Source organism: Oryzias latipes, chromosome 18, assembly GCF_002234675.1.
Source record: "Oryzias latipes chromosome 18, ASM223467v1".
Classification (NCBI taxonomy): domain Eukaryota; kingdom Metazoa; phylum Chordata; class Actinopteri; order Beloniformes; family Adrianichthyidae; genus Oryzias; species Oryzias latipes.
The window spans coordinates 11895439-11919997 of NC_019876.2; the positions used below are offsets into that span (position 1 = coordinate 11895439).

The following is a 24559-nucleotide window of genomic DNA, read 5'->3' on the forward strand; positions in this document are numbered from 1 at the left end:
ATTTAGCGGTTAACATGAGAGCTTTAGCATTTAGCGGTTAACATGAGAGCTTTAGCATTTAGCGGTTAACATGAGAGCTTTAGCATTTAGCGGTTAACATGAGAGCTTAAGCATTTAGCGGTTAACATGAGAGCTTTAGCATTTAGCAGTTAACATGAGAGCTTTAGCATTTAGCGGTCAACATGGGAGCTTTAGCATTTAGCGGTCAACATGAGAGCTTTAGCATTTAGCGGTCAACATGAGAGCTTTAGCATTTAGCGGTCAACATGAGAGCTTCAGAATTTAGTGGTTGACATAATAGCTTTAGTATTTAGTGGTTAACATGGGAGATTTAGCGGTTAACATGAGAGCTTTAGCATTTAGCGGTTAACATGAGAGCTTTAGCATTTAGCGGTTAACATGAGAGCTTTAGCATTTAGCGGTTAACATGAGAGCTTTAGCATTTAGCGGTCAACATGAGAGCTTTAGCATTTAGCGGTCAACATGAGAGCTTTAGCATTTAGCGGTCAACATGAGAGCTTCAGAATTTAGTGGTTGACATAATAGCTTTAGTATTTAGTGGTTAACATGAGAGCTTTAGCGGTTAACATGAGAGCTTTAGCATTTAGCGGTTAACATGAGAGCTTTAGCATTTAGCGGTTAACATGAGAGCTTTAGCATTTAGCGGTTAACATGAGAGCTTTAGCATTTAGCAGTTAACATGAGAGCTTTAGCATTTAGCGGTCAACATGGGAGCTTTAGCATGTAGCTGTTAACAAGAGAGCCTCAGCATTTATTGGTTAACATAATAGTGTAGCGACCTGGGGGTTTGCCCCGCCTTCAGCCCCTAAGGCTCATGGGAAGTGGGGAGTTTGGGGGTGAAAACCATGAGTGAGAGGACTGGCAACAGAAGTGACGTCCATGCTGTTCGGGCTGGATGTGTGCTAGAAGAAATGGGCTTGGTGCTGTAAAGGCTATTTGACTTCTCTGCCTGTTTCTTCCAACCCTCGTGCAGTATATGGGGCTTGGACAGCTCTCCAATGAATCCATTACATTAGTAGCTTGGCTTTTGCTTCCCCACTAAAGTGATGTATCGGCTGGGTCATTACAATAGCTTTAGTATTCAGTGGTTAACATGAGAGTTTTAGCATGTAGTAGTTAATGTAACAATTTCAGCCATGAGCAGGTAGTTTAGCATTTATTTAAGACTTTCTTAAATTCATGCTGTAAAAGTTATCAGTGATAATTCAGCATCTTCAGTAAACAGTGTAAGTTAACATTTACACACAAAATTACATTTTAATTGATACAATTTGTATTATTTTACCAATTTAAAGTATATTTATATCTAAATCAATTTTGTTGTTGAAGAAAAAGTCAAAATTATGACTTTCATCACAGACTATTTGCAGACAGATATTTGCCATTTGTCATTATGGGAGATCTCTGCAAAAAAAAAAAAGACATTAGAGAAGTGGGTTAAATTTGTGTATTAATATCATAGGTTTGCAGTAACCGAAAGTATTTTCTTTAGTATTTTTGTTAAACTTACATCTTGTCCTTTAAGTGACTGGCTTTAGAAATCAGAAACAAACTTGTTTCTTCTCTTTCTTTCTCTTTCCATCACTTGTGAAAGGAGAGAGGTTAAATGTTATAAATAGTTGACAGAAACTAATTTAAATCCAAACATGAGAAACTATAGATGTACCAGCACAGGCTGCCTTTTTGCTTAACTCTGACTCACCTGGCTTGGGTGGAGTAATTTGGATTCTATCTGTAGGAAGAGAAGATTTATTTTTTTAGAGTTTAGTAATTTACTAAGCGGTGAAAAATCCTATGAGATGACAGTAACGCTCTGTTTTCATGCTGAATGCTTACCATAGACGCTGTCATCGTATTCCCTGCTGCTGACGCTGGCAGCGATGGGACTCTTCTGCTGCAACAACACACATCAGTTACTTTTGAACTTTTAATATTCTACTTCAACATTTTAGTAAAAAAAAAAAAAAAGCAATGCTAGGTTCTTTTTAGCTTAGTGTGACTGCTCTCATTCAGTTGCTGAGTCTTCTTTCAGTGTTTGTCCTACACTCACTGAGTACAAATTAGCCTTTATATAAGAGCTCCGGGGTAACAGAGTTTTAGTGTTCAGGAAAAGGCGTCACACACTCTAATTACTTTAAAGACCCACTCTAACAAAGTGGGTTAGAGTTCTTGTGGCCTTTTTCTGATGATAAAGGACATATAGAAAGATATTTAAGATTAAAATTGTTCAAATCATTGTGAATCAGGAGCAGAGAAAAAATGCATTTTGGAAAAGATCGCATTTGTAAAACTTCTTTGTTTTCCTCGTCAGAGCTGGATCGCCCCAATATTGCTCGCCATTTTTGTTGCACCGCTAATGTTAGATTGGGGGTAAGCTAGCAGGAGAGCGTGTAAATAGATGGATGACGGGAAGTGGGGGAGCTTACTCCGCACCGCCGGTCTCGCCCACAACTCAGAGGTGTATTTCTGACGAACTCCTGCCGCTCTGTAGAAACTATGTCTTGGCTAACGACACATTTTTGAAATTGGCATCATCATAGTCGAAAGACCACTGGGAATGCTTTCCCAACAGATCAAAAGATGATCAGATTGGGTTTTTATTAGGAGAAGTCTGTGTGATTGCCAGTAAAAGAAGAACTTCTTCTGATAGGTATGATTATCTCAAAAGACACATAGACCTCGAGGTGACATGATACAACCACAAAGACTGAAATCCATCTGACAGTAAACTATTTTATAATAAGAACTATAATCTTTTAAAAATGCATTGCAATATTTTTATTAATTTATGGTCTTGTGTTTTTTGTGTTTTAATACAAATATATAGGCTGTGTCCGAATTCCCACCCTAACCCTTAACTACTAAAAAAACTACATAGTGTGGCACTATATAGTGCCCTGGATTTTAAAAGCAATTTGGACACCATGTTCACTACTTTTATTTATTTATTTTTTTAAACGGATATGACATAATCAATTTTATGAAGTTAAAATCTAATTAATATGAGCGTTTTGCGACGAACATTTATGCGTCCGCTGTCTTCTGAAGATAAAAACGTTGATGGTTTATTAAAAAAAATACATTTTAATTCCTTTATTTTTGGCAAAATTTGTACAGAAGCAATGCATTGTGGTCTATATTTGCTAAGCTAATGAGCATTAATACACACTGGTTTTTCGCAAAGACTTCTGGGAAATTTCTCGGGCACTCAATTTTGGAATTGTAGATTTGGACAGCACTTCAAAAATGCCAAATGCACTATGCAGTGAGTAATGAAGGAATTCGAACACAACCCATAGAAATTTTTTTAACTGAAGATATAAAGGAATTTTGAACTTCCAGCCTGCAATCCAATTGTATTACATTTTATTGGTTTTTCTTCTTATGGTGTTTTTAAGAGGTTCTGGATGGCAAAAGGAAGAAAAATATAGATTTTTACTATAAAGGACAAAGCTTTGAAAAGAGGTCAAAACTGCATCTTCAAGTTTCTGTTGGTGTAAGACACGTCTTTGACCACTAGATGGCAGAAGTCCTTCATCTCTTGCACCTCAGAAGCCAAAGCAGACTCTTAGAAAATGAACTTTTGGCTTCTGAGGTGCAGAGACTGAATGCTGTCTATTTTTTTTCTGTTTTAAACTTTTTTTTAAACCTAAATATTTCTGATTTAGAACCACAATGGTGTCAATATCTGAGGAAGAATAAAAAGTAGAAAGTCTAAATAAGCAAAGGAAACCATATTGATGTTTGATTGATGGGTAAATTAAAGAAAAATCTCTTAAAAACGTTCAGATTTGAGCATTTCCTGTAATGTTTTACAGTTTTCCTACTAAAAGAAATAAAACAACATTTTCATCACTGTATGGTCAAATGAATTTCCATAAATTTTTTCTCATTTTAATATTAATTTACTATAATCTGTCTGTGATTAATGCAGATGGAGCCTGTTCAATCATCTCCATCAGCAGCTTTGCACGTGTGCTGCATGACCTTCTGCACATCTCAGGCATGCATGATTGCACAACTCCTCCTCCTCCATCTGTGCCCCACTGACTGTGCCGCCGGCAGCTTTACCCGAGGTCGCCTCACCTTCTCCTGGAGCTTCATGGTCGTCCCAGGTCTGTTTATCACGAAAGAGTCGTAGGTAGGGGGGACACCGCCTTCTTGCACTGGAAGGAAATGGCATTTTGTTAAGTATGAAGACATTTGGAGCGACAAGGAGCCTAAAAATGACAGAAAGTCAAATCGCTAAAAAGGTAAAAACGAGATTTTTACTGATGTGACGATAAAGTCACAGTAAAGTCCACCACTTAAAAGAAATCACAGAAAATTCACATTTTATGAACTTTACATGTTTTTTAAAACTCTTGTTTTCAATTTCACAAAAAGGTTTACAATATCAGTAATATTTTATTTGTTTTTTTCCCCCTTTTTTGTTGCTTGTTTTCTCCTGTTTTTTGAGACAACAGTTGGGAAAAAATATAAATTTCTAACATTTTAACAAGTGTATATGGCAAAAACACAATTATTTTAACAGATAGCATCAATTATGATCCATGGATTCAGTAACTTTTTGCTCAAAATGATATTACGGTTGCTTAAGATGCAAAAATACTGACACAAGTTCTCAGGAAACAAGCAACTTATTTACCTACTGTTTCAAATTTGATGCACACATTTTAAACATAGTGTTACATTTTTATAAAAAAAGAAAAAAGAATTATTGAGAAATTTTGCAGGTTTTTAATACAGCAATGGTCATTTAAAATAATGAATAAAAAAAGATGAGTTATGTACACTATAAAGTTTAAAAAGATTAACTAAAATGTTTCCCACCAAAAGTGTTGTTATTTTATTTTGAAATGAGCAGGAAAAGCTCTTATACTGCCCCTAGTGGTCTCAGAAATGCACAAATCTAATATAATATGGTTATGTGGGGTTAACAAAACAGAACTCCACTAAATATTCTTTAAAAAAATATTTCTAATGCTAGATCATTAAAAATTGAAAGGAGCTTTTGCTGCAGTCCAAATGAGATGACTTAACTATGTTAATTAATAAAAAAAATCAACAAATAGAAAGAATTAATATTACCCATAAAGCAATGCAGCAGAAAGTTATATTTGTGTTATGAGACCAATGTAAAGCCTAAAAATATACAAAATTGTGCTTCTTCTTGGAAAGTTTGGACTTTGGGTTACTTTTCTTCATCTTTCCTTTATATCTAAGTTGTAACTTCAAACCGTATGAGGAAAAAAAGCGGTAAAATATCCTGAGAGAAAAATCAGGAAGAGTTTTAACCTTGCTTGGTGGGGAGTGAATAGAGATCCCCGTCCACCGGGGGAGTCTTCTTCTTCTTCTTCTGAAACACTGAGCAAACAAGAGATGCATGTGAGATTATAACAAAAACATCCTCAAATTAATAACCCTTGCGCTGTCCTGTGACCCCACCCTTACTTTGACGTGTTCTCCCTACCATGACAAAGGTGGATAAAGGTGGAAAGATTTCATGTAATCCATGGACACCAGTGAAGATCACAAATCATTGAAGAAAAAGGGTTCAGAACACTGTCTAGTGGGTCTAGATGACCCAACTCCCAACGTTAAAGTGCCTAGGATAGCACAAGGTTTAAAATGTTTTACAGATGCAGTTTGTCTGAATTTCCACAAGATGGCGCCACAATCCCAAAAACCTAATTTTGCCAAGGAAAACCTGTTCTCTCTAAAAGTTTTAGTAATAAAAATAATGTTTTTCTGAAGGATTTTGGTCGCGAGTGCTCAAAATGACAAACTGGATTCGTTCCCTGAGAGGGGATTAGGATTAAAATCCATGAAAATCCATTTATCCCGCCTCTCTCAGAAGAAAAGGTGAATTTTGCAGTCTCGATTCATCTGAAACCCACTCTCCTCTGCGTCTCCTGGAGCTGCATGCATCACTGCTCCAGATTCCCCTCATTCACTAGGCGGCGAGAAAACCAGGAGCAAAATGTGATCCTCGTGTGATCCGAAGCTCTGCGGTGTCCACAGATGGAAAGCTCTCCTCTTTCTGGTGGACTCCGGGGACAGGGACGATGGAAAACGCCTGTAATGACTTTTTTCTGGCTGGCTAGGCCTCGCCGTGGCCAAGATTAGTTGCAGATGGGGGCAGCTCCGACCCCTCTTCTCTAACGCAGACGGCTCTGGGAACTGGAGGGAGCTTTCAGTTCCTCTCATTTGGCTGCAGAGGGCCCGTTAGGAAAAGGACGGGCAAACTCCAGCAAAAGCTGCTCAACAAGGACAGAGTCACACCGGACTGTGGACCGAGTCACGCCAGCTGCTTTGAGGGGTCCGAGCTCCAAGTGATAGACAGATACAAGCACTGTATTATCAGAGGAACAATTCATCCTGGATGCATGTGTTCAGCATGAATATTGGTTCAATCATTTATGAGCTTTAATAACTTTTGAATCAATCATGAAATATTCACAGAGTGAAACTAAACAGCTAGAACCTCACTGTGTTTGAGTCAAAATGATTAAATGGTGGTTGAAAACAAAGATTGTTTTTCATTTTTTGTAATTAACAACCATTTGATTAATCCAGATTATTTTTAGGGGCATTTTATTTCCATTTTTCTTCTATAAGACAAGCACAAACGTGTTTATCCACACTGCTTCGGGTTTTTTTCTGCAACAAAAGTGACTTCAAGACATTCTAGCAATAACAGCAAATACTTTCCCGGCATTAAATACATTTTTCATGTTATCTGGAACACTATAAAACAAAGGTTTTCTTTAGTTCTTTACACAAAAGAAATAGAATGGATTTTAAATGTCATTTAACAGCAACTGATTTCAATATATGATATTGGTTTGTACCTCCTTTAATTAAGTTGTAGCTCATTTCAAGAACTGAATTATTTTTTCTAGACTTTTATTCTGAACAGGTTTCTTCAGGTGGGTTTTTGGGTTGTATTGGCGTTAGTTGCCCACTAGATGTCACTCTTCCTAGTCAAACTCATGAACCTTTTAAACATTTTATCTTAAATTTGCCCCCAAATAGTTTTCATTTAAATTAATTCGAATTTTTTAATGTTCTCTTCCTATTCCATTTTCAGCACAGTTTCTTTCCATCTGTTTTTACGCCACTGCAGAAAAATGTAGGAATTGTTCTTCCTGTAGCATGTATGCTAGCTAAACTGCTCTGCTAACAATATTTAAAAGAAATTCTTCCAATATGTCAACATTTTTATTCATTTTAAAGAATTGAATCACATTAAATTGACATTAAGTTAAAAAAAAAAAATTTGTATGTCATTCCCGAAATTGCTTTACGAATTTCTTCAAATTGAAATTTAGAAAATCATCTATGAGTAATACTTGACACATTCTATGATCCGTAAATATCCTCTAATAAAGTTTTGTAGCTTTTTTTTTGTACCTTTTCTGTATGGACAACAAGACAAAAAAAAAAAAAAAGAATGTTTCCCAATTTTGGATTGACCCCTGAAAGGTTTTGAAGGAAAACATGAAATTATCACTTTAGTTCAAGTTATTCAAGGCATAAACCAGCCAATCCGGTGCCTCCATAAAAGTATGTGGTCTCACAGATTCACCCCAGCCCGTTTTCACGTGGTAGGGGTGTGGCCTTCCAACAAGCTCACTCCTGATTGGCCATAGAAATTATGACTCATACAGACTCAGCCCAATCACTGCTTATTGATGTCTGGTCCCAACATGGTGCGTCCGTATAGCAAAAAATTTGGTTGGAGCTGGATGTTAGTCCTTTTCTATGGATGATGTTGCTCAGTCCAGTTCTCTCATACAGTCATTGTGTTTACCTTGAGCTATGAAAGGTACGTTGCTGTCCTTCATCTGCGTGCTCTCCGGTCTTGGCGCGGGTGCCGGCGGGCGATTGGCAATGACCACGGCGTTCTCAGAGATGGTGTCGTCATTGGCCTCCAGCGGTGTGTAAAGATCATCTTCCTCCTCCTCAGCCTCACTTCCCTCGCCTCGCTCCTGTGTCTGTACATCTGTGATGGAAAGAGCTGCTTCGTCAACAAGAGGACACTTCAGTGGCTCGGAAAGAAACGGAAAATCTGCGTCATGTTATGCTGGCAGGGAGGAAAAAAAACACACCAAACCAACTGTTCCATTCGCAGATTTCAGTGTCCACTCATTACTCACCTGCATTGCCCATCATCTCATACACGTCATGATCTGCGTTGGCCTCGCCGGGATTCAACATCTTCTGTAACCAGAGAACAAGAAACCGTCTGCTTCCAAAAAACTACAGCTTCAAAGTCCCACTTTTTGTCTGTTATAAAATCATTCCCGGTGGTCTTTTATTATGATTACACAGTTTTTAGCCGAAATCAAACACTTGCTGTCGTTTTTTAAAATATTTTTTTGCACATCAGCTGTAGCTCATGAAAAATTTCTGTGCAGACAGAGACATGGCCTAACATGGGCGGGGTTAAACGTTGAGCTCCGCCCACGTTGAGCTGCACCCACTGTGTGTGATTATTCTTCGTCAGCGCGATTGCCTTCTTCTTCTTCACATTTCACAAGTTTTTGTGTGCAATACTGCCACCTACTGGATTAGGGAGTCAATTAAATCTCGGCTCGACAACTTTGGAGGTTAGTTATTTAGATATTAGGATAGAAAGTGACTATTCGGACGTCATTTTGTAAATACATGTTGCCAATGCTTGGGCGGAGCTCAACCTGGGTGTCCTATGTTGAGCCACGCCCCGTTCTGCACACTGCAGTCAGGGGCTGTGTCCAAAATCCTTCTCTACTCACTACGTGGTGCCGCACTATATAGTTTTTAGTAGTTAGGGGTTAGGGTGGGCATTCGTGCACAGCTAGGGGCTTCTCCTGGAGTTAGCCTCGGCCAATTTCCCAATCAACACCTTGTTTAAACCCTCTCTTGCTAGCTTTTAGCACCTCACAAGTGCAAGCTAATGATAGCGTAGCAAAAAAAAACAGAGAACAAGAAATATCTGAGCTGTCCAGCAGTTTTAAGCCAGATGCAAGTGGACGCATCAGAAAGAGCGATTTTGACCCACCAGTGGCAGTCACAGCGTCACAAACCAGAGCTTTTGAAAACCACAGGCTTTTATATTTATTATCTTAAATGCTTCAAATGCCTATTAAAAACACCAAAAAACACAATTTTTATTGGAGAGAGTCTTTAAAGAGAAACTTTTTTCATGGACCAGGGCCGCTTAGGTTGATATACCCAACAGATCGTGCATTTAGTCGCATCCGAATTTACTGTTGATATATTGACTATATGAAAATCACGTTTGACGGCCATTTTTAAAGAGGGCAGCCGTTTAATCAGTTATTACAAACGTCTTTGTCTTCTATTTGCACCAGTCTACATAACTTAGGCTTTTAATGCACAAAATGCAGTATTTTAACTGGAAATTTTACAAACAGAATACTATATACATTTTCAGAAATTTTTCTCATGGAAAATTGTGAAAGAAAAACCCATCTATGGCAAACTTGGTGCATGATTATGTTAATCATGTGAGAGATGGCATGAAAAGCAAGGACGGCTCAAAAACAGTTTTCCCTTCTTGTGAGAAAAGTCTAGAAGCTGAGGTGGAGTCCAGATCTCTGTCTGCAGCTCAGAGCAGGCTTTGCTGTGACTGTCAAACTGCTGCTTCCTATTTGCTAATTGCACGCTTGGAGACAGGGACATGATCAGGGTAATTATGAAATCAGAAAATCTTCCCCCTTTTTCCCTCCTAACGTATCATTTAGCAAGCGACTCCGGACCTGTGGCTCCGTGTCAGACGGCATCCCAATAATTAGTGGGATCAACTCACCGTTTCAGCTGCAGATAAACACAATAAAAACAATTTATTGCCAGATTTCACAACAAACATGTTCTGTGCCTCCAAATGAACTTTTTTTTTATTGCAACAAAAGGTTTTGATAACAAGCCAGCATGTGATTAAATGAAAAACTCCATCACCCTGAGATTATGTAGGCTTAATTCAATAACAAAAGCCTACGTAAAGCTGCGGATTGATGAGAAATACAGTAGCTCCGTTGAATTGAGCAGCCTCCCCCCTCCCCGTTGCTGCTCTACCCCGTCTGCCGTATCCAAGCAACACAGCCAATCATGACTCAATTACAATATTGTGCTGTTCCTAGAACTGCAAATCAGGTATCGGCTGCAGCGAATGCATTAACCCACGAACGAGAGACATTCTTAGCGGCCGCAACAGGTAGATGGGGGAGGGATTCGCCCGCTTTAACCATCAGAGGCTGAGCTTCACCCTGTGGTCATTTTTGTGGTACAGTCTGGATGAGCAACTGGTATTTATTTAGCAAGAAGGAGTGCGTATAAATTCCATGCTTCGACGTGGAGCTTTGGAAAAATGAAAAAGACTCCTCGATTACTCTGATGGAATAAAAAGTCCGCCTTCAGCTGCTGATGTGGAGAATCAAAAGCAGAAGGCAGTGTTTGTGTCACGAGAACGGGCAGACGGCAAATGCAGCAGGTCTATTAGCTCAGCTAAATGTCCACAAAGCTAAATCAGGGTCAGGCAGGCAGGAGTGGATAACAGGCATGAGATCATCTGAGGAGAGACGGGGTAGTCCGGATCCAGGCGAGGGTCGCGGCAGGCAAATGGAGTCAGAAACAGAAGATCAGGTCCAAACAGAACGCTCAGTAAGGAAGGCAGAGTGGCACAAACAATGCAGTGCAGAGTGACTAAAGATGCGACCAAAGATCTCTTCAGTCAATGGCCAGGATTTACAGGGGGGAGCAAAACCACAACAGAGATAACAATGGAAGTCTGGGATTACATCCTGTAATCCCAGACTACGGTGGGCGTTTTGGTCCATTTGTTCTGCTCCAAGCACAGAGCATATTCAGACTGAGGAAACCCGGAGCGAACAGATTATATACAAACCCAGACCACCTTGAAAGATGGGTCTGAGAATAGTTCCTGGTCCTGGAGCAGGGTCCGCTTGGGTGCATTCAGACTGAAAATTCTCTGGTTCACTTTAAGCGAACCAAATGTGTCCAGTCTGAATACACCCTACATAAATGCACGTTTCGGGCTTCCGTGTTCAAAACGTTTTCTAGATGAATCCATCAGAGGAACGGCTCATGCTCCATGTTTTGGAAATAAATGCAGGGAAGTAAATTAAGTTGGTTTGGAAACATTCACACGATGATGTTGGATAAAAGGAGGCTGAGGAAAGTGGCCAAAGAGGGAGGTTCATGGATGTGTTGAAGCAGGACATGAAGGTGGTTGGCATGAGCGAAGATGATGTGGACGAAGGCAGATGATTCGCTGTTGCGACCCCTAAAGGGAGGAGCTTAAAGATAGCAGTTTTTGCTGATCAAACCAAACAAATAGCTGTTTTATAGTTGTGAGTCTGCTAACTAGCACGGAGACAAGTTAGTAGAAGACTCATAGAGTCTGGGTCAATGCAGTACTGGGACTGATGCCTGATTCAGTCCCGGTTCTTTGCCAGCGACCTCTGCATGAAACCGCACACACATTTTCTTATCATCCTCCCGACCTGCATCAGGTTTTACTTTATTATTCTTACAGGACCATCAATTAAAAAAAAAAAAACAATAATAAAAAACTTCAATTTTACCATCTTGCTGGGGCAAGTAATTTCTGCAGACTTCATAAATGTCTGAACTAGCACACTGGACACCTCATAATCTAGTTCTCTTCAGTGCAGCAAGCAGGGTACATTCATGTCCATATATTTATATATATATATATGGCTTTCTGCAGTCTTTTGAGGCCTCACAGTTGCGAGCTAATTTATATCTGTCAAGGTCTGCTCCACATCTGAGCATGCTCAGTTTTTTTACAGCTTCTGCAAAACTCTGATGGTGTCGAAATATGTTTAAAAAAAGACCTTGTGTGTTTATGTTGGTAATGAACCATTCTCAATATCGTAGTGCAAAGGCTATGGCAGATATGAGCTGAACGTTTTCTTTCTTTGTGTTCAAGTTATTTTGCCTGAATAATTCAGTTTTCCCCGCTGGAGCCGTTCACGGCTAATTAACAAAGAAGTGTGATGCCAGGGCTGACGAGTGGATCTGACGCAGGTCTTGTAAGTGATTCAGCCTCTGTGAGAAGCAGGGGACTTATCCGTCTTGGATTTATTGACAGAGTGCTGCCGGACCAGCGTCCAAATCACTGATGCATCACGGTTGATTAATTGTGAGGAAGCGGAGTTTACAGATTGGTAAATGGAAGTCCAGGAGCCTGTGGAGTTTCTCCAACAAGCTTCACATAGCTTCACCCAGAGGTTTAAAGACCCCCTCCTGTGAAAATTGTGTTTTTTGGGTTTTTAACATGTTCTTGTTGCATTTTCTGATGATAGAGGGCATATAGACAGCAAATTAAGATTAAATGTACATTTCGGAGTATTTCTTTATTAAAATCTTTGTATAAAAATACTTTGGGCGGGATTTAATCTCCCTGCTGATGCATCCACTTGTAGACGACTAAATCCACGCACGTCTTTGTTTTCCTCAACTGAGCTGACGTATGGCTCAAAACTGGACGGCTGCATAGCTCTGATATTCCCATGGGGGCTGTAAGCTAGCGGGAAAGAGTGTAAACGGACTGCTCAATTAATGGGGAGCAGGGGGCGGGGTTGCTCTGTGCCATGATCGATTTTCACTTCCATGACTTAAGGAGGATGTCATCCATTCGTCACTACATAAATCTGAGTCCTGATTGGTCAACTGGTCTAACTTTCAAGTCGTGTTCAATGGCCCTGTGTGCAAAAACAGTTGGAAAAACTTGCTTAGCTACACGTGAACAGGAGAGGTTTTAACCCAGTAGTCTGAAGTGCACACTGTCGTGCATTTACATACTAGACTGTTCAATGGAAGTGGCCGCTTTGAATGTAGCTTTCCATGATTGGAGGGGGTCTTTAAGACATTCATATCATCTTAATTAGACGAGAACTGCAAGGCAGGTGCTCACACGTGTGGAATCATTCTGCTGTGAAGCCTCAACATGGCTCCCTCACTGCCTCGTTTTTAGCTTTACAACAGCCACCAATACAAGTGTTGTGACCAAACATCCTTGGTCTGCAGCAATTCTCAAACACCCACGTTGCCATGAAGATAAGAGCTCAGGAACAGCTGCAGGAGCGTCGCCATTTCCCTCAAGGCCAGACATGCCGTATGTCGGCCTGAAGCCGTTGTTAAAAAAAAAAAAAGAATTTTAAAAATAAAAAGCTGTTGTCTTCGTATTTCATTGTTGAAGATTCGACAATAGGGATCAAATATTATGTTAAACATAGAAATGCTGGTTTACTTGACATCAGTGACGTTTATTGACACAGATTCTGTTTCTGTTTTCTGCTGCCTGACTTTTATTCTCTATAATTTTTTTACACTTTTGGAAATGACACAGTTACCTGATGTCCAAAATGTTATATTAATATAAAATAATATGATGATATTGACATTTTTTCTGCCAAATAATCTCTTTAGTTTTAGAATAATTCTTGTCTCCCTGGGGAGGTGTTTGTGGGTATGTGCGGAGGCCCTGGGGGGAAACCGAGGACACGCTGGAAAGACCTTGTCTCTAGGCGGGTCTGGGAAGGCCTCAGGGTCCCCCCCTGGAGGGGTTGAAGGAAGGGGCCGGGGAGAGGGGAGTCTGGGCACCTTTGCTCAGACCAGGGGCGTCACAGATCAGGCCTGGAGAGCCGGCCTCCTGCTGGTTTTCCAGAAATCCTGCATTATCTGCTGCTGATTACCTGGATCAGGTGTGTTAAGCCAATAAGGAGCTTCAATGGCAGATTAAGTAGAAAGCAAGTAGGACACCGGCACTGGCGGCCTGGACACCCCTGGCTTACACTTCTACCACCCATGATCCTATCCTGGACGAGTCGAAGAAAATGGATGAAAAGTCCAAATCTAAATAGTTTTTTTCTGAATATAACTTTGCAAACATTTGTTTTTTCTTAGTACCTAAATTGAAATCAGTTTTTCGATTGTCCTCTTGACAACCTTAGATGTCAGGCAGACTGTGACGAGCGTAGGAGGCCACAGCATGGGTACAGCGGTACAGCATTGCATACAAACGTTGGGTCTCACCTTACTAAATGTAACCTCCGTCTGTGCTGATTAGGAGCAGTGTTAAGCTTTAGTCACAGCTGGGTGGACACGGGCTGTCTGCAGGCAAAAAAACTAGATAAGCCTGTACGGGAAACGCAGGCGACCCATGGAGAAAAGCAGGACCGGGGACCACTAGATGAGCTTGTAAAGTGAAAATGTTCATCTGCATTTTTCATTTTTTGAGCATGCTGGTCGTAGCGAACACTCATCCAACATGCAAGGGTGAGTAAGGGGGAGGTTGTTGAGATGCAGGCGTGTATAATTAACATATACTTAAAAACTAAAAAAAAAGTTGATTTTGCATAATATAGGCACTTTCAATTAAAAGTTGTCATATCTGTCATATAGTTAATTATTGACCAACGCTCTTATGTCAGATTTGATTAGAAAATAACATTCAGATCTTTCATTTCTGCTTAAATAGATTAGTAGGTTTTTCTATTTTTTTTTTCTCCTCATAAACATGTTATAATAGAGTTCCAGATTAATCGGACGTGGGGATGCTTTTGCATGCAGAAACAATTACATTTGGACGGTCTCTCATTAGTGAGGCTGAGCAGGAACCTTCAGAAACCTGCAGCCGTCATGCAAAGAAATGTGTGCATTAACCGATAATTATCTGAGTGTATTCAGAAAAAACTAGGCTGTGTTCACACATAGACAGTGTGCTGAGAGGGCCAAACCTATTAGAGAATAAGAGGAGAGATGGACTGTAGTCTATTCTCAAGATGAGCTTTGAATTGGTGTTAAAGGCACTAATGAAATGGCTGTAAGCAGGAATTCTCTGTTTTGGCCTTTATTGACAAGTCCGTTCTGCAGAGTGTTCCTACCTCAATGAATCCAAAACAGTAAAATGCTGAACAACAGAGAGACTCAGTGAGAGCAGCATACGTGGAAACAATTACCAGTGTCTCTCTGAATAAGACGTGGAGCTCCGTGTGGCCGTGACTCTTGGCGATCTCGGTGGGGATTTGTCCGTTCCGATCCGCTGTCTGCAGCGCCTGTCCAGCACCTGGACACTGCAGAAGCAGTCCGGAGACGCCTCTGAAGCCGTAGCGGGCGGCAAAGTGGAGAAGCGAGGGCACTTTGGCGTGGTGGGCCTCTGCTGGGGACAATTTTTGGATTTAGCTCTGTGGAAGGATTTCTGAGCAGTACACTGACTCGCACGACATTTCTCAGCAAGCTCTCTGTTATTTTCTGTCTGCGGTGACGTGAAGGGGTGCAGACAATGTAACGCACTCAGGAGTCAAAGAAAAGTAGTTATTGACCTGATCGTCAAGGCAACGTCTCCTCCTGCCCTTTTCTCAGACTTAAGGATCAATCTCAGGAGCTGATAAAGCCATGAGTCTGACAGGTAATGAGCCAAGGCTTAACGCTAACCTGTCTTTTTCCACTGTGGATGTTGTTCATCATGTAAAGGTCGTGTCACACAGCCGTTATGTACATTTTGAGCATTTACCACGTATAAAAATTAGCGTGATAAACGTAATTCATACCTTTTCCTTGCATTCGTCAATCGCCAATGATTTCCGTCGGTGGTTTGGGCCGACGGATCTCTGTTCATAATTTTTGGTCAGTTGAGAATTACCTAATTTATACATATTTTACATAGTTTATGCGCAATTATTACGCAAGTTGCAATAGTGCATGATTTTTGCGAGATGCATACGAACATTTGTGGCTTTGCACGACCGTTCCACGTATGTCTAACAGACTTTTCACGCATGTTCCACCGATGTATAACTTTTCTATCACGTATACGGCACATATATCACATTAAAATTACGTAATTGACGCATGTGTCACTAATGAATTGCATAATCACACACGGTTCATGTTCTACGTCAATTTGCATGTTCTTTGCGTGGTTTATTTGTACTTTGTCCGTGGTTTTGACGTGGTTCATTCGTGATACATCTGGGAAAAATTCACGTAAACTTTTCTCACTTTTTCCACACATATTCACGTATGACCAATTTTTATCATGCGTAATGTGCAAAATGTAAGTAGTGGCTGTGTGACATGACCTTAAAAGGAATGCATTCCAGCTGTGCGTTACATGTTTAGCTCTCTTCATTGCACAGACAGAGAGAAGGATTGATCCAAATGGACGTACTGGTAGCTTCATGTACCATCCTGTACAGTACTGTTTTTCGTGTCTTTTTGAGCTTACGTGTTCATTTTGAGCAGAAAAGAAGCTTACAGGAGGTCAAGTCCACAGGAAAATCAGCGTACTCTCAGCACCTTGTTTGTGTGTGTTTCCAGTCCTCAGGGCCTCAAAGCCTCCCGTTGGCATTCCCTCAAGCAGCATTGACAACAGCTTCTTATCCACCATGTCTGCAGAGGAAACCTGAAATGCCTAAAGTACAGAAAGAAAAACTGACATATTTAGGCACAAAATGTACAAACTTCCTTACTAATGAAGCAAACTGCTAAATTATTTGAAAACTAGCAGCAGAGTTTGCATTTATATCGACTGGGTAAATAGAGTTGGAAGAGATGCCAAATTCAATTTGAGCACACGCACATCAAATGTCCGTCTCTTTGGTTTTTGGACATTTTCTTTACTTTCTTGGCTCTGGTTTGCTTCTCCAGCAAAACCAACGTAATGAAATCAAATCTGTCTAAGTGAAATCGTCTGAAACAGGCTGTTCTTGCAATTTGATAGAAAGAACGGAGCCTTCCCATAAATGCCTCAGTCACTGGAAGTCTGTCCTGGCTGTTGAATTTCATTTGATTTTCAGTTTATTTTTATTTCTTTCATGAAAGCACCGTATACACAGATACACAATACATTCAATACATTTTCCAAAGCTGCACAAATTCCAAAGATACCCAAAAGGCATTTAATCCTCAGTACTGAACTCACCGATGACTTTGCCAATCCTATCAGCTGTTAACAATAACTTAGAAATGAAACTGACCCCCCCAATAGTATAATTTTTCTTCAAAATTCAAAATTTAAGATAAAGGTTTTAAAAGGTTTTTAGTTTTCAAATTTTTGGTTTAAGAGTAACATGAAGAGTTATGACGTAATTGTGATTTTAGAATAAAACCGTAGAACTTTGATTGGAGCTTCACATAGTCCATTTTTATATTGTTTTGACCTTTGCTTTGTTTGTGGATTTTAACATTTTTATTTTGTCTCCACATGTTAGATGTTTTGTTAAAAAACATGAAAACGGTTTGATCTAGATTTTTGTGACTTTTGCAGTGAAAATTTTTTGTTTCATTGTGGAATTATTCTGTAATATGATCAAAACAATATCTGTAAAATAAAGAAGTTGGAAAAAAATGGAAATCAAGTATTGGTACAAAAAAATGCTTTAAAGCCAAATTAATAAAGAAAATTGTAAAGTGGAAAAAAAAAGCTCAAAAAGGTCCCAAACTACAAAGGGTGAGAATAAATTTAAAAAGCAACACGTTTGGAGAGGGAAAACAGAACATGTTTTTTTATTTTACTTTTTCATGTAATCCTTTTTTTTTCTTCTTAACTTGTTCTGTCCAACAGCTGAGCAAACAGAGGAGAGCTGAAGGCATTTTGTGTTGGACAGGTTTTACTTTTACAGTAAGGGGTTATGAATCTTTGGATAACCAGGGTGTATATTTGTATAAACCCCTTCCGTTTTTTTTGTATTATTTTTTTATTTATCAAGTACATTTTATGTTTTAAATATGAATTTTCTCATTTTACAGAGGGGAGAGAGAGGGGAAAAGTGTGAAAAAGAAAGAAAAGGTGGGGGTAAAGAAAAAAAAGAGAGAGGGGGAGAAAGTGAGGGGATACTTTTGCGGTGGTGCTAATTTGAGTAGGTTATGAATATAAGATTCACAACGTTTCTGTTAGATCTACTGGAACGACAAATGTTACATCCAAGAGTGAAAACTGACTCTAAGATAACGGAAGGTGTCTGTTTCGTCCACCAATACACTGTGGGTTAGGAGCGAGAGGAAAAGCAAACAGGGAGCAATGAGACAGCGTGCACGTGGGGGTGGAGATTCAAGCACGCTGCCGAAGTGTATTTTTCATGTACCGGTAATCCTAATTTGAAAAAAATAAAGTAATGTTTAAAAAAAAAAGGTTTTTAGATGGACTTTCCTACAGCAAGTTTACTCCAAATGTCAGTAAATTAACTGTATTGAGAAAGGGACAACGCATATTAATGGAATTTAAAACCAATGTAGATTAAAGCCGCGGATTAATTTCCAGTCTTAGTTCAATCCTAGTAGACGAGAGGTATGGCAAAATTACTATTTCAATTTTTGTTTAAAAGTTTTCAAGAGAATCTATTTTCAGTTACTGTGTTATGGACATTTTTACAAATAAAAAAATGAATTCATGAATTCATTTCAATTATGAGCTGCATCACAACACAGTAAACAGTAGTGTTTGTATCCCAAAACAGTGGTTTACAAAGAAACAAAGACGAGTTCTAGCTTACCGGTAGTTAATATTTACCTACACTTATTTGACTGAAATACAGCATAGCCTCTGTAAAGAAAACGTTGACTGTAAAATGTAAATTAATGACGCGCTCAAAAGGTCTTTTGTCAAACAAAAAAATGTAACAAAGATTCCAGATATGCTGAAATGGAATCAATCCTTAATCATTTGTGTTACAGGGTTTTCATTTAATGAAAGGTTTCATATATATAGGAACTGAATTCAATTCAATTTTATTTATATAGCCCAATATCACCACACAGTTGTCTCAACGGGTTTCACACCGATAATTTTACAAAAACATAGAATCAGTCATAAACTATGAACAGTAGCTAATTGCTAAACTAAACTAGACAGACCCCTTAGACACTAGGAGGCCTTAGACCCTCCTAGTGTCCTAGTAGATGTAGTTTGACACAGAAGCATAACTAGGATGTATTGGATGCTAGCTTAGCTTAGTTTAACATGTTTGATTTTTATTTTTAATGTCCCAAATGGTAAGCATTTAAAATTAGCCACAAAAAAAAGAAAAAATGACATTCCTGGTGTGTAATGTCCCAGTTTCCACTGGGCCACTTCCAAAGATGAACGCACAAAGTTTATATCTCAGCTTCAAAAGAACAATTATGTGGAACAAACATTCACACCTGCTTTTTCCTTCACTTCTTTCAGTGACTAACATTGTAGCCAGACTAGTCAAAAACACCAGCTGCTTACGAGTTAAAGGCTCCGACGGGCAGCTGTGGTGCAGAGTCGTCAACATCTGACTGGAGAACTGCAGGTTCGATTCCTGCCCTGCCCACCTATGTGTCGGAGTGTCCTTGGGCAAGACACTGAAGCCCACATTGCTCCTGGTGGTTGTAGGCTGGCGCCATGCGTGTTTGAATGTGTGTGTGTGAAGGGGTGTGTGGGCGGCAGTGACTGACTGTAAAGCACATGTGGTCCTAAATTCAAGTAAAAAATGACCCTAAAATATTGCGCTAGCTACAATAAACAATAACATTTGAGGAATTCCCCTAAATCTGAGAACACATTAAATCTTTTCCTTACCTGACACATAAAGTCCACAGGGTCAGCTACTTTGGACAGAAGGCAGGTGAGTTCTTCCATGTTTGTGTAGTACTGCAGCTGTGCAGTGCAAAGTGACTTTCGACCACTGTACACAGTCACAGACACAGTCCCTGCTGGAAAATCTGCAGCAGAAAGTGTGCATCCATAAGCAGGACGACGGCGTTTCATCCTGCCAGACCTCCACGCCGTGTTATTGTTCTGCTCACCTGGAGCGCCGACGCACAGGATCCTCTCGTTCCAGCAAACGGGCCGAACTCTCATGCTCTGATCCCCGTTGCTGAACTCCAACTCACAGTCAGAGCCCACGGTTTGACTTCTCAGAAGAACGAACAGATCCACAGAGCTCTGCCACACAGACCATACAGGGCAGTTTTGTTGTTAAAGTCGTGGCAGCTTTGCAAAACAAACCCAATTTTTATGACCAGTGGAGCGCTGCTCACCCCGCAAGGAACTCTTGAGGGAAGAATGACGAGGTTTGATCTGACCCTGCTGGCTTCGCTGGACAGCAGCTGCTTGGCCCGCTGCTGCGATCCAGATGGTTTCTGTGTCACTGGACTGACATTTGCTGATGTGGCCGATGCACCTGGAAAGGACAGAGGTTAAATTTCTTCTGCACCACATCCACAAAAAGTTGCCTTTACCAAACCAAAGAAGGTTGGGACTCTCAAAATACCGTGCTTTTTTTTTTTTTTTTTTTTGCAATCCAACAAGAAAACTATTGAAGATTCCTTTGTCCTTGGTGTATGTCCATCCATCCTCCATTCATCATCTGCTAATTTAAGTCTAAGTAGCAAGAAAACCAATTGCCCCACCTCTTACTTGTTTTTGAGTGGATAGTCAAAAGGTAAAATTTGGGGTTTGGCTTTCTCTTGGTAGGACTCTTCCATTATCTCTCACCAGCATTATTTAAGGTTCTTAAAATATGTCCACCTCAGTTGACTCCTGCTATTGGGAAGAAGTGGGACATTCACTCCAAATCTACTGGTGCTCCGAGCTCCTTTGAGAATGCCCTTACATTTAACACATCAGAGAGACTCATTTCCAACTTGCACAGAACGTACCACCTTTTTCCAAAACCTCCTGCAATTCTATGGTCCTTTTTTCCCCTTTATTGAATCCAACCACGCTGTGGGTTGCATGGTGGTGCAGTGGTTCTTTCTGTGTGGAGTTTGCATGTGTTGTTTTTTTTCCAACTCTCTCCCATAGTCCAAAAACATGATTTGTAAGTTAATTGGTGTCTCTAAATTGTGTCTAGGTGTGCATATCAGAGCGATTGTGTGGCCCTGCAACAGACTGGCGACCTGTTTAGGGTTTTCCCTGCCTTTGGCCAATAGGAGCTGGGTTCAGTAACCCCATGAACTGAAAATGGAAAAATGCAAACCAACCAAACACCTGCTTCACTGTTTTAAGGCCCCCACAACAGAGCTGTTTTCCGTTTAGTGTGTGCAGGTGTAGCTCATCTAGTGTGAACCCAGCTAGTTAAATCTGGTCCAGCAAAAAGTGGAAGTGGATTAAACAGAGGAAGTCATGCAAATTGTGTTTTCTTTTTCATTTTGTTTTTCCGCCTGTTTGTTTTAGACAGTAATCGTCCCAAGACCAGCTTTTTTAAAATTATTTATAACCAAGGGACACTTTGGTCCACTCTCAAAAGTGCAATGTGAAAAGAATCCGGATTTAAACTTTTTTACCCTAATGAAAGTCTGTGTAATGCACTAACCTCGTCTGGAATCCCTTTAAAGTCTTTCCTGGCTTAAAAGATCCACTCTGATGAAAATCATGGTTGTGGCATTTTTCTCATGATGGAGGACATGTAGTGTTCACAAAGCAAATTACATTTTTGTGCATTTCATTGTTCAAATCATTTTGAATCAGTAGTATCTGAAACAACCTTCTTCTTTTCCTTTTGGTTTTTCCCTTCAGGGGCCGCCACAGCGAATCAGCTTCCTCCATCTAACCCTGTCTTCTGCATTTTCTGCTCTAACACCACCTACCTCAGTGTAACCACGAGGGGGCTCAAGCAGGGTCTCGTTGTGCCAGCCCGGATAAATACAGTGTCGTGAAGGGCATCCGATGTAAAATCTTTGCCAAACCAAATATGCAAATAAGACAAAAATATCCCATTGAACTTATGACCCCCTGCTGTTCTCAATTCTGATCATCTACTTGCAGACAAATAGATCCGTGTACGTCTTTGTTTTCCTCGCCTGAGCTGGAATCTGGATCTAAACTGTACGACTGCATGGCTCCGATACTGCTCGCCATTTTCTTTGCACCGGTAATGTTAGGTTGGGGTTGTGAGGGGGATGTAAGCTAAGCTAGCACGTACACAGAGAGCTCTTAGTTATAGCTGACGGGAAGGGGGGGCGGGGTTGCTCCATTCCAACGGTCCCGCCCACAACTCTGAGGTGAATTTCAAATGATCCCCTGTAGCTTTGCAGAAACTATCTCCTAGAAAACAGCAGGTTGCTTTCATTTTGGCTAAAAACAGCATAATCATAATAATCATGGGAAAATTTTACAATAGATCAAAAGAGGATTGAAGTGGGACTTTAATTGTTTTTAACAGCAATGAAGTTCTTGTTAGCTTAATTTTGTACTCTATAAAGTCCTGTTGTGTTCTCTAGCAGCTGGTTCCTCTGCTTGTGTTTGATCACTTTTATCATCAGTTTAATGCATTTTAAGTGGGTGTTGCAGATAAATTCCAGCCAAATGCAAACTTGTCAATATTTAAAAGCAGCCTTTTTCCATGTATGAGGCATCTGGTTTCATCACTGCAGATGCAGAAAGCACTCCTCCTGAAACCCTCCAAACAGCTTCCTATTATATTTATGGACAAATACTAAACAGCACAAACCTGTCTGAAGAGGTGAAGCTGTTGTGCGTTTAAATTGAACTGCTTGTGAGCTCCCAGTTTGAACCGAGGCACTGTATCAATGCGGTGGAGTGTTGCAGAGTGCTTTTGAATTTGCATGGCTCGCAATGAGTAATCAGTGGCGGCTGCATTTGCATAAAATTTTCCTCCTGCTCATGCACCTGTTTAAACACAAGCCCACTTCCTCCGCATTTGGATCTTTTGCAACACGTACAGTTAGAAACACAAAGACGGAGGCGGTGGACAACTGGCCCTGCTGGAAAAGAAAAGAAGCAGAACAGAGGGTTTCTGCTGAATTCAACTGTAACCCGGTTCTGGAAGGCCGCGGCTTTTCCACTGGAAAAGTTAGCAAACAGGTTTCTGAGCTGGAAGTGAGTCTCATGCAAAGCGGGATTTGTTTCCTCCTCAATTTTTAGGACGGCGAGAGGTTTCCAGAGAAAATACCAAAAAAAGTTTGAAAACTACAATTATGTGTTCAAACAAGAGGGAGATTTCATTCAAAACAAAACCGAAAAACCCCAAACATTTAAAAACAAGAAATCCTTCAGATTGACCTTTTCTTATGATGTCGGTGACAGCAGACAGATACTCAGGAGCATCTTGATCGCTGGAGATCTGCAGGAACTGCCTCCCATCCAAGGGCACCAGCTCCAGCAGCGGGGTCACGCTGTCCACGCCACAAAGCAGCACCACCACCTGCGACGCAGGGGCCAACACGCGGCCCAGGAAGGCGCAGTGCAGCTGACTAAGACTCTCCAGCATTCCTTTGGAGAGGATGAGCAGCTTGCAGGTGTACCGGGACAACCGGAGGAAGTCGTCCTGCTGGTGGGAGACTGTGGAAATGTCGTAGCAGCAGATCGCAGCCTCCGAGATGGGACCGGTGAAAACTGACAGCAGGTAGCTGGCCCATTGGTTTGCCTCAGCCTCATAGATGATCAGCAGATCTTTAGCTGCAAGTTTAGAAAATAAAATCTTTTGTGGCACTTTAGGGCAGTAATAATCAGCGAAAACGAGAGAAGGGCTCCTTACCTGCCTGGTTCATTTCTGCAGTGCTGTTTGTTGACAGGTCTCACCTCAGAGTATCATGTAAATCAGCTGCACATTTGTCAGGATGAGACCAGATAAGAGTGTTTCCTGCTTCATTACAGTAAGTGTTTGTTTTTTTCTCCCCCCATTAGTATAGCCTTATGGATGAAGCTATGGCCCTTAACCATCTAAAACAAACAGTTAACTTAAATATGGTCAAAAAATGTGTTGTTAAGGTGTTGAAATTCTGAGATAGTAAACCTAACAATTTACATCGATAACTTTTAGAGTGCAGTGACAAAAAAGAGCCACTCCAATCCTCTGTTATATATATTAAGTGGTCTGTTTTACCTCAAATAAAAAAAACTAATTGGCTAGTTTCCCCTAAGGCTAATATAGATATTAATAAATGATTATTGAAATTCTTGAAATTTTTTTAACAAGAATGTGATTTACATTTAATATCACACATTTACTGTATGTTCTCAAAACCCGCTTTATAAATAAGCAATAAGTAATGAGGAAACCAAACCAGCAACATGGCAGTTTTTTTTATTTTATTAGATCTAAACAAAAACGAGTCAAAAAAGTAAAGTTCTTCTCAAAATGATATTTATTAGCGCGCATCAAATCACCAAATACAAACTGCATTTGTCCATCATTAAAAGCCATAATCACAGACTTTGCATGAGTGACGTTTGATTGATTTTAAAGTCAGAGCAGCAATGGTTAATTAGAAATTCACCTCTGAGTTGTGGGCAGGTCCTTTGATGTGGAACAACCCCGCCCCCCCTTCCCCTAATCTTTGCAGAGAGCTCCCTGTTAACACTCACATTCCCAATTGAGTTCTCTACAAGTGGATGTATCAGAATGGAGCGGAGTAGGGAGCTAGCGCCCCGCCCAGTGTATTTTCTACATCACAAACACCTGATTCACAACAGTTTGAATATTGAAATACTCAGATATACATTTTTCTATTTAATTGTCTTTACATATGTCCTCCATTGTGACAAAAATGC

The 24559-nt window shown here is 40.3% G+C and overlaps 1 protein-coding gene and 1 long non-coding RNA gene across 3 annotated transcripts in view; one reads left to right on the forward strand and one right to left on the reverse strand.

The window, feature by feature from the left end:
• Positions 1-6068, forward strand: part of LOC110017072 — a 49238-nt gene extending 43170 nt beyond the window's left edge. The window contains exons 3-4 of the long non-coding RNA XR_002875331.1: positions 3956-4136; positions 5982-6068. This is a non-coding gene — a long non-coding RNA (uncharacterized LOC110017072). The remainder of the gene's footprint in view (positions 1-3955; positions 4137-5981) is intronic.
• On the reverse strand, positions 1159-23685 carry LOC105356386 (B-cell scaffold protein with ankyrin repeats). 2 transcript variants are annotated; one of them, XM_023966382.1, is made up of 15 exons: positions 23544-23685; positions 23069-23464; positions 20083-20225; positions 19849-19987; positions 19622-19764; positions 16375-16489; positions 15036-15232; positions 8184-8247; positions 7838-8029; positions 5320-5388; positions 4108-4187; positions 1858-1912; positions 1724-1753; positions 1532-1605; positions 1159-1425 (listed from the first exon to the last, which is right to left on the reverse strand). In XM_023966382.1, the coding sequence occupies exons 1-14, from the start codon at positions 23554-23556 to the stop codon at positions 1556-1558; spliced, it is 1686 nt and encodes a 561-aa protein (XP_023822150.1). In that variant the 5' UTR covers positions 23557-23685; the 3' UTR covers positions 1159-1425; positions 1532-1555. The 2 variants fall into 2 exon arrangements, with proteins under 2 accessions (XP_023822150.1, XP_023822149.1); XM_023966381.1 differs by having other exon boundaries at positions 1858-1915.
• Positions 23686-24559: the final 874 nt, after the last annotated feature.

Coding starts and splice junctions, on each gene's coding strand:
- LOC105356386 (XM_023966381.1), bottom strand. Junction 4,188..5,319: donor TTCACTCCCCACCAAGCAAG/GTTAAAACTCTT, acceptor ATTTCCTTCCAG/TGCAAGAAGGCGGTGTCCCC. Junction 1,606..1,723: donor AATTACTCCACCCAAGCCAG/GTGAGTCAGAGT, acceptor TCCTTTCACAAG/TGATGGAAAGAGAAAGAAAG.